The 16,430-nt window shown below is 40.9% G+C and overlaps 1 protein-coding gene across 1 annotated transcript in view; it reads right to left on the bottom strand.

Annotated features, from left to right (window-relative positions):
• Nucleotides 1-1,983: 1,983 nt before the first annotated feature.
• LOC128089596 (neuronal acetylcholine receptor subunit alpha-7-like) overlaps nt 1,984-16,430 on the bottom strand; it is a 62,660-nt gene continuing 48,213 nt past the window's right edge. Inside the window, exons 9-10 of the mRNA XM_052701201.1 lie at nt 8,078-8,187; nt 1,984-2,800 (exon numbers count right to left, since the gene is read on the bottom strand). Coding sequence (XP_052557161.1) covers nt 2,279-2,800; nt 8,078-8,187 — 632 coding nt within the window. The 3' untranslated portion in view covers nt 1,984-2,278. The remainder of the gene's footprint in view (nt 2,801-8,077; nt 8,188-16,430) is intronic.

The raw sequence follows: 16,430 nt of genomic DNA, 5'->3' as shown, positions 1-16,430 counted from the left end.
ATCCATCCAGTATAAAAATGTATAAACTTCATACAACTGACAGAAATTGAATTTAGGATATTTTCATATAGGCTGGCCATGGAGTAGTATTAGATAGTACTCTGTAAACTGAGATTTTTATTTCCCCTGCAGTTTATCAAATAAAGGTGATTAAAATTAATTTTCCATTGCTGTTTTCAGACAACTTCTGACCTCCTTCTAATCCTAAAATACATAGATTCAGTTGAAAGCAGACTTATCTGACAAAACTGTGATTCATGTAAAGAACATGGTTTGCATTAGAACACTAAGCTATTCTGACTCTGTGCTTTAACATCAGCTTTCATCTTTTTCTCCTGTCAGTGGAGATTACTTTCAAAAATGGAGATTTTCAAGAAAAAATATTAGTGGTCCTTGAGCAAGCGTTCTAAAAGTCATTTAGGATTCTGCATCATTAGTTACAGAAGTAAATGAATACTTAGGCTTTTTAATTTATGTATTGTCCCTGTGATTAAAGCAGTAATTTACTGTGAGCATTTCAGCTGCAGTCCAGGAGCAGAGCCTGATATAAGAGTAACTCAAAGCCCCAGACCAATACTGTAGTTCAGTTATTTCTGTTAGGCAGACTGCTCTTCAATTCCACTCTGCAAGGCCAATTTCATTAGTAGAAGCAGTAAGATGGACAGGAGGAAAAAGAAAGGATCATGGGCGTTTTGTCCTGCTGGCCCAGGAAGAGCTGCTTAGAGACAAAGTTCTCCCGTGAAGGAGAACAAGATCTGAGAAATACAGAAAAACATTTAAAGAGGTTTTTACCATAAGTCTTTGTTACCCCTCTGAGCTGCACCCAGTACTAAAGAAACTGCAAGAATACAAAAGCTGTGTAAAATGGAAACCAGGCCAGCTTCACCATCCCCTTTTAAATAGAAATATTTACCCCTGATTTGCTTCTTTTTCTTCAACATGGATGGTGGTAAGAACCCATCTCATGGGTAGAGGAGATGTTAATTTTGAAGAACTAACACTTGGAAGAAAAAGAAGATGGAAATCAGCCGAAAACAACAATAAGTTGTTTATTACTTCAATGAACTTTCAGAAAAGTGCTGTTATCCCAGAGACAGAAGGTGTATACACCAGACCATATCCTTCTGCAGGCCTGTGGTGATCAGGTAACAAATCAAAATCACACCAAGAGAAGTACTATTGCCACGCAGAGCAGTGAATGGAATGAAAGTATAGAGAGGAGTGCTTTATTGCAGCTATCTTCCAGGCAAGTGACATATAAGCAATTTCTTCTTTTTTTTAACTGATACTAAATATTGCTGTAAGGAAATTTAGTAATAATAATAATAATAATAATAATAATAATAATAATGATAAATAATCTCTTATGCAATCCTTTGAAAACGGACTGTAATAAAAGAACTTGTATAAAATGCTGTTTAAGGGTTGTGTAGATTATGGGGAATAAATGTGGAATCTGGCCCCAAAGGAATCAATAGGAAATTTTCTACAGATGATGTGAAGCTAAAATTTTGCACTAATTATATAGATTTAATCTCTCTAGGTCGGCAACTGTGATGCATCACAGATCAGAAATATTTCAAATTAAGATGTTAAGGAGCAGTGATGAGTAGGGTGGAAGGTGCCATTAAAAATGTACATGATTGTCATCGTGGAAAATGAATTTTCTTTCCATCCTCAACAGCCAACATTTTCTATATTGGAAACAAACTAACAAAAGAAGTAATATGAGACACTGCACTATTAGGAGCTAACATGATAATAGTTTATTTTCTTATATGCAGCATGCAGCCTCATAAAGCTGCAGAGAGATGCCTGTCAAATCTGAGAAGAAGATGTCAAAGCCACATTAAACAAATATGACAAAACATAAAGATATTGAAAACAACAAGATGCTGCTTCTAGTCATTAATCTATCTTTTAAATTATTACAATATTTAAAAGTTCACAAAGATAAAATAACACATTTACATTGGTGTTAACTTCTAATAAATGCATTGTGGATTTGGATTCTTTTCTATTTTTTGTAGCAGATGATAACATAGTTATATGTGGAAGTTGTCTGGGAATTAAGTAAGAGGTCAGTATGTATATTATTCAGTAACTACTATTACTAACATCAGAAATAATTATCTCCTGAAATTAATTTTATCCCCTTCTGTGTATGTCAGCACATAAAAGTACACTTCTCTGTTTTGAGTTAAATTATCTAGCAATAGTACTGATGATATTTACTTTAAAGTTACCTTTCAGCTCTTTGTGTTCATATTTGAAATGCTTACGTAAAATCCTTTGAAACAGCTTCTATAAAGTTGGGAGCAGACATGAGTATTGTAAATGTGCAAATGATGGCAAAAAGGGTAAATGCAACCAGGCATAATCTGTCTATGACTGCAGCCGCAAACTTCCACTCACTGCAGATCTCTTCACCCTCATCTTGCTTCCTGAAGCGCGTTGCAATGAACTGAACTTCCTCCAGTATCTTCACAATCACTGGGATGGTATCCATTAAAGCCTTTTTTTGAACATGCTCGTTATCTTCTGGCAAGGGGCAAGTAATCTTTCCACTCTTGCTACCCAGATCATTGTTCTGGGGGCAGCACGGATTTTCCACTGTGTGGTAGCTATAAATCATATTGCCATTGCTGGGCTGGTGCCCAGGTAGGACATTCATCTCTGTATTTTTCAGGCTTGGATGGTGCTTGGAATAGCTATATTTACAAGAGAGGGGCTTTATATTTTCCCCGGGTTTTTTCATACGTAAAAACCAAGCACACCAGTTCAGCAGAATGACACGGACCTGAAAGAAAGGGAACATAACATAAGGAAAGAGAATTATTGTCCATTTTAGCAGTTTTTGAAACATTTAGTCACTGTCACAGTCAATATGTATGTTCTACTGGAATGACTGCCTGCTTCATGAGGTATCTGCTTTCAAATGTAGCAGTTTTGCGTCTGGCTTCTTCCTGAGACAAATCCGTTATGGATATGCCTAGAACAAACAGATGTTCAATGTCCTCTGCAGGTGCAAAGCATAATGGATGTAAAATTTTACATTACGATTTTTAAAGTCCTACAGTTTGCAAATAATCCTAGACCTCTGCAAATGTGCATAAAACTGGCTGCATTCTTTTTCAACCACTTCTCAGATAGCGTGGAAGGACCAATACTTACAGAACTGAAGAACAAAGGTTTGGATTCTGCTGAAAAAATTCCACATCAGATTAATAGTTATTTTTAGCATACTCCCCCATCCCTGTTGTTTAAATAAACAAGCTTGGTTTTTTTCACTTGAGGAATCTAAATGTGCTTTTTTCAGAAAGAGCAAGACTCCCTCTGTGATCCTGCTTCAGACACTACAGCCACACAGAAGTCATCACCACACTTTGCCTCTATGGTGGTTTCAGATACAGGTTGAGTTGTTCCCCTGCACAGTGCAGATGCAGGGATGGGGAAACTGCAGCTGACACTTTGAGCTGCAACTGTAAAGACAAGTACAATTTCAGAAAAGAGAAGGCATTAATTACCACAAGTGGGAATAACAATAATAAAGAGACAAAGCAATGGTCTGTGAAAGATGTTTATACAACTTTGAAATTCTACAGTGAGAGTTCTGCTGGTTTGCAGACTTATGCCATTTTTCTGCAAGCCTTTCTGCTTCTCTCCTCCTAATGAATCATTTATTCTTTATCCTGAAGGGCTATTTCCTGTTTCCAATTATTCTGCTTATCTTGAGGGCTTTAAATCTTTCATTATTTCCTACACAGTCACTAAAAATAAACAGAAAAATGTAATGCAGCAACTTAAAAAAATCCATACTGGATTTAATTAAACTTAGTTAATTACAGTGTCATATGACATATTATGGACACAAGGTGAAACATCATGGAGCAAAATAAGGTGTTAATTGCTAACAATATGTTAATAGTGTTCAAATACTGGCTTAGGCAAACTTTCTTACTCAAAAATTTTAATATATCTGTTAGCTCTGGAAAGAGATGTTAGGCGAAAAACCATAGGAACATACCCCCCAGTGCATTACATGATGTTATGGTGTGCAACTCTGATAACCAAAAATCATAAAACCATGACATCCTTTCAAAATGGACAGGCAGGAGAAGTGGGCTGAAGAGAACCTAATGAGGTTCATTAAGGCCAAATGCACAAGTGTGGGGTGCTGCACTTGGGTTGGGGCAATCCCAGGTGTTTATAGAGACTGGGTGAAGAACCCCACGAAAGCAGCCCTGCAGAGTTGGGGGGTTCTGGTAGACGAGGAGCTGGACATGGGCCAGCAGTGTGCTCTTGCAGCCCAGAAAGCCAAGTGTGTTCTGGGCTGCATTAAAAAAGGGGTGGCCAGCAGGGAGAGGGAGGTGATTGCCCTCCTCTAGTCGGCTCTTGTGAGGCCCCATCTGCAGCACTGCGTCCAGGCCTGGGGCCCCCAGTACAGGAAGGACGTGGAGCTCTTAGAATGGATCCAGAGGAGAGCCTCTAAGATGATCAGAGGGCTGGAGCACCTCTGATATGAGGAAAGGTTGAGGGAACTGGGATTGTTTAGCTTGGGAAAGAGAAAGTTCTGGGAAGAGTTCATTGTGGCCTTCCAGTACTTGAAGGGAGCATAGAAACAGGAGGGAGAATGGCTGTTTACCAGGGTGGATAGTGATAGGACAAGGGGAATGGTTTTACACTGAGGCAGGGGAGGTTTAGGTTAGATATTAGGAGGAAGTTTTTCACACAGAGCAACAGGTTGCTCAAGGAGTTTGAATCCCTGGAGGCATTCAAGGCCAGGTTGGATCTGGCTCTGGGCAGCCTGGTCTGGTGGTAGGAGACCCTGCACCTAGCAGGGGAGTTGAAACTAAATGATCATTATAGTTCTTTTCAACCCAGATGCAGTGCTGGGGCTGTCAGAAAACAGCCTGAGTAGGATGAATATGCATTCTCATCTGCACAGTCATTTCTGGGTTTCTTGTGAAAGAAGGACATAGGTGAGGCCACCTCAAGGGTAAACAGCCTATCGCTGTTGTGATCACCAGGGTCCTCCCCTAAGCATCACACTGTTTTGCTTTAGATATATTCTCAGTTCCAATCACAGAAAATCTAGAAAATTGGTCTCCAGCTACTACACTTCTTGAGAGGAGTGAAGTAAGCTCCTGCACAAATTTATGCTTGCTGGTTCAATGACATCAACTGGTCCAAATATAAGTATATCCAAAGAAAAACCTAAAAACCAATGAACACCAAAGCCCCCTTCCTGCTTTGTGCTTGATCTTCCTGTATTTCTCATGTACAATGCAGTATCTTTGGTTGTCAGCAGAGGCGTACTGATGGAGCAGAGAGTCATGCCTGATATTATCTACTCTCAAAGTGCTAATTAGCTGGACTCTCATTAGTGCTCTGCTCCACAGTGAGTGGAGGGAGTACCAAGTAGACAGCAACCCCCACTTCTGAACTGAATAACTAAGAAATACCGCGGCTGAATGCTGTGAGTTTAAGCTCCTCTCTAGGAAACAAAAGATTAATAGACAGGAGGGTAAAACTATCATGTGAAGCTACAGAGAGGCTAAATGCTAACACTCCTGTCTGATACCTTTTCTGGTCCTAAGGCCAAACACAGAGTTCTTGAGAGATGAGAGATGAGCAGGGAAAGAAAACCATTCAATGGAGAAAAGTTTATAAATCAGGTGTGTAGGTAATGCAGTCAGTTAAACTCTCTAGTTTCGGGGTTGCTTCCTTATAAACCTTATAAAACTTATAAAAAAGTGACTTTCCCCGTAACTTTTCCCAGCAGCTACTTGCATTTGAATAGGAAGTAAAAATAATCCTGTAATAACATCCAGTCAGTGGAGAGTAATTGGATGGTAAGGATACCTGCTGAGACTGGAACTGCAGAGAAAAAATTCAAGCAAGTTATTTCCTAGATTCTGCAGATAGTTATCTTAAATTCCTGTATATTATTGAGCAAAAGTCTGTAAGGATGTATCTAAAATAAAAATGTAATTTGCCTGAAATAGGTGCACAGGAAAAAATAAAAATGGAAAATATGCTGTGAATCTTAACAACTGAACCATGGCCTTTTACTGGTGGAGGAATAACACCCACTTCTGTGGTGTCAAACTCATCCCCGCAAATCTGGCATTCGCTTTTTTTCTCGAGATCCCACAGGCCTGTCAGCTTTCCTGGTCTACAGCTGTCACAGTTTATCATCTGACCTTCCCTATAGCCTTTCTATACTTTTTACTTCACTATTGTTGTGGTGTTTTTTTGTTTGTTTGTTTGTTCTGTTTGTGTATTTTTGTGCTTTTTTAATATGTGCCAGTTCAGTAGTCAGGGCTCTTCAAGAGTGAGGTTCTTCAGGAGTGAGAACTCCTTGCTCTCAGTCTTTTCAGCTGACAGTGGATCTCAGCAGCTTTGTGGCAAGAACCCAGAGTACACATACAAGTCTTCTTTCTCTGTAGTTTTTATCTTTGCAGTCTTAGGTCCTGATGTTGACAAGTACAGACCAATAGGTAGTCCCAAAACTTAGCAGCAGGTCAGTGGTGAGTAAACAAGATCTATACAACATCAAGTCTAGACCCACCCACTCCCTTTCCTCTCACCGTTCCCCTCTGCCCTCCACTCCCTCCTAGATAATGCCATCAATTTCCTGTCTTGTGTGTTCCTACACACCCACTTGGCCTGAGAAGATCTCCTGCTCTACTGAGACAGAGCAAGAGCTGACTTGCTGGATCTATGATCATATTTAATGTGAGCCATTGTGCCTAGGCTTCTCAAGAAGTAGAAGAAATGGCAGAATTGCTCCTGGGAGCTATTACACTGCTGTGTACTTTGTCCATGTATTCATGTGCTCTAGTCTTGAAATCAAGAAGTAATTTTTAGAAAGCTTAATACGTATTAGACTTCCTTTTTAATTTTTTTTTTATTTTGCTTTGATGCTGCAGTTTATTTTTAGAGAAGCTAAATTAGAAAGCATTTCAGTTTTCAGGCTGACATTGGTAATCATGTCATGTTTAACATCATGTCAGGGTAATTGTCTAGAATGACAACTGTGGCAAATGAGATGCTACAGGATGCTGCAGAAACAGATGCCTATGAAACTGGGATATGCAGATGACTATTTGTATCTGCTTATACTTCCATTGCTTTTCTTTTTTTCTTTTTTTTTTTTTTTTTAACAGCAAAGCATATTCTGCGTATTCTAAACCTATTCTCAGTAACGGAGAGAGAAAAAAAACGTTTTAACTTCAAAATATAAAATAAATACACCCCCCTGAAAGGCATCTGGGAGAGGTGCCAGACCTCAGGGATAACAGAGCCTTCTGCTGTAGAGAAGGTGTGTCCACATGTTAACTGCACTGAGAAGTGATCAGATGGAAGTAGACAAAATTCATTTTCCACCCAGACTACTGGATTCAGCCTCAGCAAATGGCAGTTTCTGAGTCAGTGATGTCAGTGCAGTCACACTGAGCCCAACAGTGTTGCCTTTCTGCTGATGGTGCAACAGGAACCTGCTCCAAGCTGTGAGAGGCACAGTTGGGTTCGGTATTCAGTGCAGAGGCATTGAAGTTCCTGGTTTTCCAGCATTTCTGGGAGCCAGCTTGTAACAGGTTCGCTTGTAAGACAGGGTAAGCTAATCAGCTTCTCCTCTTTCCTTTGTTCTGGGAGATCACAGCTCTGCCGTTAAATAGAAAACGTAATGCTGTTCCCTTCTCTGTAAGGGAACAGAAGAGACAAACTGCTCAGTCTAATAAATGTGAGGTGTCTGCTGGATAAGAAATCAAAAGTGTTGCCCACAGGGCCAGCCCTTGAAAAGCAGGTGCCAAGAAAGATTACTCTATCATGAATCAAGCTACCCCTGTTTAAGGTTTAAATAGAAAACCCAAACAACTGATGTTTTTTCTAAGAGAACCCCAAATTAGTATGTTTGTTCTCTCTCTCTAATATCAAACATAATAGTGTAAAACATACTGTTTATAGTTGACACTTGAGGTTAATGGGGAATAACATCTGTCCCTTGTCAGCTTGCCACAACTTTCAAATTTTCTTTAAATGCTATTGAATATTTACTACCAAATCTACTCACCCATCTGGGCATCTTTCCTGCTTGTGGGTCATGATGGTGAAACTGCAGAACTAGCACTGTTACGACCACAGACAGACCAACAATGACCATGATGCTAGCAAAATACTGAGCTGCAAGTAAAAGGAAAATTTGGTCAGGAGTGGAGAAAAACAAAAGGCAAATAACATTCCTTGATCTTGAGCTACATTTACAAAGTGCTGAATCTCATCCAAACATCCTCTTCTCTGATACCTGTATCAGTGGACCCCCAGAAAGTATGGTTGTGGCACCACCAGCTTCTGCTCCCACACCTTGTTACTGCCCAAAAGGGTGCATTACTCAGCACCCTCCTCAGTCCTTAAGGCTAGCCCTCTTGGTTTCTATGAGAATACCCTTGCTGGAGTGCTAAATTTAAACCTACCGCACAGGAAAGAAATCAAAATCTTGAATCCCAGAACTGAGACTTGAAACTGTTATATCCTCGACGCATCTCATCATTGTTTGCAGATGACACCAAATTGGGAGGTGATGTTGATCTGCCTGAGGGCAGGGAGGCCTTTCAGAGGGATCTAGATAAACTGGATCACTGGGCTGAGGTGAATGGGATGAGGTTCAACAAGGCCAAGTGCCAGGTCCTGCACTTTGGGCACAACAACCCCATGCAGCACTGTAGGCTTGGGGCAGAGTGGCTGGATGAGTGTGAAGAGGAAAGGGACCTGGGAGTGTTGGTTGATGCTCAGTTGAACATAAGCTGACAGTGTGCCCAGGTGGCCAACGGCTTCCTGGCCTGCATTAGAAACAGTGTGGCCAGCAGGAGCAGGGAGGTGATCATCCCCTGTACTCAGCACTGGTGAGGCCACACCTCGAGTACTGTGTTCAGTTTTGGGCCCCTCACTGCAACAAAGACACTGAGGCCCTGGAATGTTTCAGAGAAGAGCAATGAAACTGGCGAGGGGTCTGGAGCACAAGTCCTATGAGGAGCGGCTGAGGGAGCTGGGATTGTTCAGTCGAGGAGGCTCAGAGGAGACCTCATTGCACTCTACAACTTCCTGAAGGGAGGCTGTGATGAGGAGGGGTTTGGCCTCTTCTCCCAGGCAACAAAAAGAACCGAGGAAATGTCACAGGTTGTGCCATAGGAGGTTTAGATTAGACATAAGAGAAACTCTTTTCCTCTCAGAGGGTGGTCAGGCACTGGAATGGCTGCCCAGGGAGGTGGTGGAGTCGCCATCCCTGGCAGTGTTCAAGAGGTGTCTGGATGAGGAACTAAGAGATATGGATTAGTACCTTGTGGTAGCAGTGGTGATGGGAGGACGGTTGGACTAGATGATCTTATCTTTCCAACCTTATGATTCTATGATTCTGTGATCCCCTGCATACATCCTCTCATGTCAGAGGTGGGGTTGGTGCACAAGACTACAAAGAACAATTTTCCATAGGGCTAATGGCATTTAAAGGCAGTTGTTGAAGACAGCTGAGGCAAAATACCAAGGACTATTATGTCTAATTGTTAGAGAGAGATTTGGAAACCACCGTGAACTGCAGCCTCCACCACCACCTCAACCTGGATTACAGAAAATGTCAGTAATCTAATAAAGACTTCAAGGCAAATTTTGTTTTTATCCATCTTCATTTATTAACATTGTTTCTCTTTGCCTCAGCAGCAAAACACTTGTTCATAATAATGAGGTTCTTCCCAAAAACCAGCACTGCAATTGCTTCAAGAGAAAGACATGGCTCTCCGTGATACAATACACTTCACAGCTGGATGCTCCTGTGGGTGATGCGAATTGACAGGTCGCTGTGACACCTACTTATGAGAGAACCAATAGCCAGATGGAAGCACTGCAAACTATGAACTCAGGCTTGAGAGGAGCTGGCTGATCTGACTCCAGCATGCCCCATACAAGAGAAATCTAGAAGTGCTGATATTATTGGTCTAATTACTGTTATAAATCACTAAATACTGCAGTAAATTCCATGCACTTTAGTGCCTTCAATAAGATTTTCTGGCCTGAAATGTTCAATTTAGAAGGTCTTTGGCTTGTATGTTTTATAGACCCTTATAAAATTACATACTTTGTTGAATCTGAAAAGAACTTTGTGATACCTGACACTTCTAAGATCCCAGGCAATGGGAATTCACAGTTTAAACTTTGAGCGCAGTAAACTTGGGAAGTGAGGTTAGAAAATTCTATAGATATCTGCTAGAAAGCGGGGAAAACAGTTCTTTCAGGAACTGACTGGGATCTGTAGCATTCCCTGTAGACTGCAGCCTCCTCTCACCCTATTCCAGCCCAACACAAGCAAGAATCAGTGAACTCTATTTCTAGGTCTTCACTAAATTAGCTGAGTACTGCCACAGAAAATTAGAGATGCTCACCCATGACATGTAGCTCAGGAAAAAAGCAGTGTCATAGCAACTGAGCCACAGTCCAGCCACTAAACATTTTCCTCCCAGTATTTTAGGGTCCACTCATAAGCATACAGCAGATATGCACTTACAGCTTTGAAGCTACTGGTCTCAGAAAGTCCTGTTCCCATGTATGTCTGTTGGTGGAGATAATGTGAATCTGATTTCTCTCTCTCACACACACACACACACACACAAACTTATCCCTTTCATTTGTACATCAGAAGGGAAATATTCAGCATCTCTTACTAATCACCTTTCTGAATCCTACTTAAGAATTTCTCGTTGCTGAGATCTTCCCTCACATATAGAGGCCACCCTGGAGGCTTTAACAAATGACTTTACCATGTGCAGTGTCAGCTCTCAGATTAAGAAAAGCGATCCCAGACCAGAATGCATCTGAAAGAGTATGGAATCTGGTGCTGCATGCTAGCTGCTCTGATGCACAGCTGGAAAGCTTCTGACATTCCACAGGAATACTGAGATCTGCTCTGGACTTCACTAGATGCTCTTCGTATGATTTCAAAGCTGTTATCTTCAGCCACTATGTGTGAAAAGAAAAGTTGCTTCAGATTCTCAGTTGATCCCTCTCAAACATGAAATATGTGTTCTTCTTCTCCTGATTTTCTTCCTTTTGCCAAAGGAGACATGATGTAACATGCTACCTGGACAGCTGTTCTAACATCTGAAGTTGTCAAGCTGTCTTATCATTGTCAGAAGTAGATCAGGTGCTGCTGTCATAGCAAATACAGATCACATACAGCACATAGACCCAGAAGCTCTTCAAAAAATCAGTGACAACTGCTTGTTCTTGCAGACATACTCTGGCATTGCCTAGGTCAAAATAATGGCACAGTCTTGCAGTTCAGAAATAGAGGAGCTTCCAGCACCATTTATGGATCTTTTGTGACATTATTCTATGTCAGAGAAGCAACATGGTTTATTTTAGAATTATTTGTAAGATCTGCTGCTTGAGTGGAACCGGATAAACTTTAAGGGCTGATTAGAAACAGGGTAAATAAAACAGAAACCCTGAGGGGTGATATGATTCCAGATGGATGCTTTGCTTTGTTGATTTTATCACTGAACACTGGCTGAGAAAGCAGTATATTATCCAGATTTATTAACACAGCTAACGATAGGAAAAGCAGAGCACTGTGGAATAGTGGGGGATAAAGGTGATTGTAAAGATCAGGTAGTTGCAGTGGTGAGTCTGGATAGCTCCCACTGCTATTCCTTCTTTGCTGGAAGCATCAGTTTTTGCATCTGACATTCTGTACTGTTTCAGAGCTGCTCTAAGTCAAGTCATTTCAATCATTTAGTGCTGAAGGCTTTTGGTGAACGCTCATGAAATGACAGAAATGACCCATTGCATTCACAGTATGAGATATACACTGTTGTTCCCTCTGAAAATGCTCCAGATTCATAAGCTGAATCTGTGGAGGATGCAGGAAACGTCCAGCCCCAGCATAATAAATTCCAACTATCCTTTTATTCCTATGGCAGGAAGCAGGACTCATGCTGGGCAGACGCCATCTCACTCTGCAGCGGGCAATAGTTGCTCATAGACAGAGTTCCTCAAAGAGTAGGGAGGAGAACAGGAGGTTGAGGACAGACTCCCTTACTGTCCTACTGTAGTATACAGATAGCAAAGAGACTAAGCAGATAACATGGACAGGAAAAAAGTTATCCGTTTTTAAGTTTTCCTGTAGCTGGGATACACTGTACATTCTATTAGGTCTCAGCAGCAGAAAGCAAAGAACATTGCCATAGTCCAGCTAGTTTTTCACAGACATGAAATGTTTGTGAAGAGAGAGAATTCAGGGTTAGATCTTGTGTTTACTTCTTGGTTATGGTAACTGCAGAGGTATGGAGCCGTATTTCCAATCTCGTCTCAGCCCAAAAGCTATTGAAGTATAGAACCAGATGTTTGAGAAATAAAACTGCTCTTTTTTTTCTGCCTTAGATGAAGTTCATCCAAGACAATTAACTTCGGGAAAAACACTATAGATCACTGTGAAGAACTGGCTGCTTTCTATTGGATGGAAGATTCTGAGAGAAGCCCTGCCATCAGCAAAGCTCCCATCAGGACCATGAAAGGGAGAAAAACACTAAAAACAATTTGAAAAAAGACAGAAAAATGAAGTGGCAGTGACTGAGGATATACAAGCAGATGACAGAAAAGGCAGAAGATTAATCTTTTTTTCTCTTTCTAGTCAGAACCACTAATGTCTTATGCTCATAGCTTAAAACAATCTGTAACTCCTGGAGGTGGCAAAAGCACCACATTTCTTCCTTGTCTTAGTAATTTGCTGTCTTGTTTGCTGTATGACTAACTGCAAGAAATCACCCCAAGCATCTGGTGCGAACATACAGTGTATGACCTTCATTTGTATTGAAATAACAGTGGCATGATAATGAACAGCAAGGAGAAGAGAAGACTGAAAACAAATCAGTGTAGTAGAGCCCTGAGCAGCAAATTAAGCTTTGTGGATTTAGAATAAGCAAGCAGATGAAGGAGACAGAGGAAAATGCAGTGATGTTACCTAGACTGAAGCTAACTAGACTTTTTTGTGTAGCATTTGATAAATCCAGGCAAGGTGTTATACATCATGTAGATACTGACCATAGGAAATGACAGTTCCTTATATTCACCCCCACCACACACTTTCAACCACTCTCTCTGCACAAACAGCACAAACACACTTTCTGCATCATGACTGCTTTCTGGAAAGAGCTGGTAAGAAATAATCATAAAATCATAGAATCATTTAGGCTAGAAAAAAGCACTAAGATAATCTAATCTAACCATCTGCCCACCCCCACGATGCCCACTGACCACATCCTTCAGTGTCACGTCTACACAGTTCTTGAACACTTTCAGGGACGGTGCCTCCGCTACCTCCCTGGGCAGCTTGTGCCACTGCATCACCACTCTCTCTGAGAAGAACACTCCCCTGAGGTTTGCAGCGTTTTGGAGATATTGAGGAAAAAAAATCTGGAAATAACAACGACTTCTTTTTAAGAGGATGCCATGAATTCCCAGAGATGAAAAGTCTTAATGGGAAAAATAAACCACCTGACTGGTTTCAGAAGTCTGAACACTTCATTTGGGAATTTGGCTTTTGGGCAATCTGATCTGACTTCTGCAGCCTCCTGGTTGGGTTGGAAGAGAGCAGCCAGACCACAGCTTACTGTAGCTTTGTTCTCAAGCTGAAACCATCCCCTAGTTTTCTCTGCATGGCTGTACTCTGCCACCTGGGGTCTGACCTCAAAATCTGGTGGTTTTCTATGAGCTTTGTACTGATAGGAGGTTAAGCAGCCAGATGAGCAAGAAGAGGTACACCAGCACAGTAAAACAGGTCAGTGCCAAGTGGATGTAGGCAGGTGAAGAGAATACTTTCTGAAGTATGTGATTTATGTAGTGATGGAAGAAGCCAGCATCACAGAAGAAGAGGGAAGAGGGTTGCTTTCTAGTAGGAAATACAGTTTAATGAAGCAAACCAGAGATATGGAGACTGTAAGAAGGGAGTTGTGATGCTCTTTAAAAAAAAGAATTCAGGCATACGTGTGCTGCCTGAGGAAGAAATTGATCCTTTCCTCTAAGATGGTCATAAAGCATTATCAAAAATGGACTTGATTATCCAGCTCTATTAATCAGCGTATCATTGTCTCTATAGAATTTTAAAACAAACAAACAAATAAGAAAGAGAGAAACAACATGAAAAGTTTACATCTGAAAGCTTCAAATGTAGTTACTGAGGAAATAAACTAATCCTTGAGTTTCAGTGGACAGGCCCTGACTTTGCATGGAAGTTTTAATTGAAATAAGAGTATTTGCTTAATTTTGACTTGCTCACTGAACTGAAAAATCAGCACAGTGCGATGCACATCCATCCCTTCTTATATAATGCACTAGGCTAGATATCGTGGTCTTCATTGGTAAGGGCTGGAAAATGCATGAAATTCCCTTGAGATTAGTCAAGAGCTTGTATCATGTGAGACATATCTGCACATAACTACATAGTTTTTTAGTAGCAGAAGAAAGCAATTGTCATACCTGAGCTGAACCCTACAGGCTTCAGGATTTCAGCCAGTAACCAGTGCACTCGGGGCTGTAATCTCAGACGTGCATCACATCTGGAGTTCTCTGCATTTATTTATATAGTCCTTTGTCGAGTAATGAAATCTAGTTCTATACATAACTAGATTCTTTATAAAATATTTTTATAGAGAAATTAAAAGTGAGTCAAAGCATATGTGCAACCAGACACACTGCTCATGATGAATGATGAAGCTATACCAGGGAGGGTAAGTTTAGGACACAGCTACTGCTGTATGGTTGTGGTCTGGAAGTCTTTTAAGGAGCTATACTCCAGAGCTTTTAATGCCAGGAGGGAGCTCCAGGGCATAGAACTGAAACAAGCCTTGTGCATACAATCAACTTGTGTTGGATTCTGGCCAAACCATTGTGTTTGTAGATGCCACGAGACTTGGTTGTTCTTAATCCAAAAGACTAAGCTTGTTTCTGTTGCTATGGGTAGGAAAAAAAAAATTTTTAAAGAAACGGAGGCATCCTAGCACTCGTTCCTAGAGTTGGAATCACAGATGAATTTGGAGAAGGACAGTGTGCAAGCTTTGAGCAATCTTGGTGCCTTACTAGGCATATACATGCTGCTGAAAACTAGGTTTTGGAAATAGCTTTTGCCCTATGTAGGCTATTGTGGAGAAGGATGGAAACAGTTGTGCATGCAGGCCTCAGAGACAGCTGGGAAAGAGCAGAGTCCAAATGTCATCACCCATCTACTTAGCTAGGACACATGTATCAGAGAAAGGGACTGTCTGGTGGAACAGAAAGCTCTAGCACACCTCACTGCAGTGCAGTGGAGCACCAGACTCTGGAAGTATATAAGCAGCCTGCTGCTAATTTCTAGCTCAAATTTTGTCACCTGCTCTTGGCAGAGAAGAAGTCAGTTTGTTTTTAATGTGCATTAATACAGCATTAGTGAACTGTTTAGAAATGTGAGTCTATTGTGACGGGAAGTTGCAAATGATGGATTAAGAGAGCCCCTGGGCAGCTTTACAAACTGACAGAGAATGCAAAAGGGCACACGCCAAGGAAGCAGAGAAACCCTCTGCAGAGAGGCAGAAAAGAAGCAAATATCTTGCCCTTGTGATTATTTAGGCTGAGTGGTGCTTTGTTTATCCTAAGTGTAAGCTGAGGACAAAGTAACATGGCCTCAGCTAAGAAGAATAATTATACAATTTCTACATTTCCCTGCAAATAGACAAGAGCTGAGAAGTGAGTTATTTTCTAAGTGTCAAACTGAAGCAGCATCCTTTTCCTCAACAGAGGCACTCCAAACGGCATCTGCGAGAATTTCTGAAATTACCACCTATTATTAGTTAGCTAGTTAAAACTGAGGTCAAACAATGGAGAAAAATAAGTTTTATAGCATTTTTAGTCAAGTGTTTTTACACTAGTGAAAGTCAGAAGCATTCAGCCATGTCCATGTAGCAGAAGAAGCAAGGTTTTTACAAAAACAAAATTTAAGAATACAATGCAGATTTTTTTCCAAGGGTGAGGTTGTCTTTTCAGAGTGTCTCCTCCTACATGCATGCAGACAAGCAACAATAACTTTTCTGTAGACTAGCAGTGGATTTTTATTCTTCAAGATCAAATTACTTCCATCCTTTTCAAGCATTGTCTGAGTTCTGTTTCTGCAACTTGATACTAACTATGCTGATTCTCCAGGAACTGACCAAACTATCCAAGCATCTGCCTTATCCTTGCATTCATCTCAAGATGGCTTTTAGCCAAATCAAAGACAGCAGTGAAAAAACATGATCATTATGTGGTAAATACAACTTAGCAACTAAATGTCCCAATTATTATCTACTGCAAAACCACTGTGGAGAGGTTATGTATTGTTGGGAGTGGGGATAGGATTTTCAGATCTCAGG

The sequence above is a fragment of the Tympanuchus pallidicinctus genome, unplaced genomic scaffold (genome assembly GCF_026119805.1).
Source record: "Tympanuchus pallidicinctus isolate F22 unplaced genomic scaffold, pur_lepc_1.0 scaffold4, whole genome shotgun sequence".
Lineage (NCBI taxonomy): Eukaryota > Metazoa > Chordata > Aves > Galliformes > Phasianidae > Tympanuchus > Tympanuchus pallidicinctus.
Note: the sequence above shows the minus strand (reverse complement) of the source record. Positions and strands in the feature narration are given on the sequence as shown.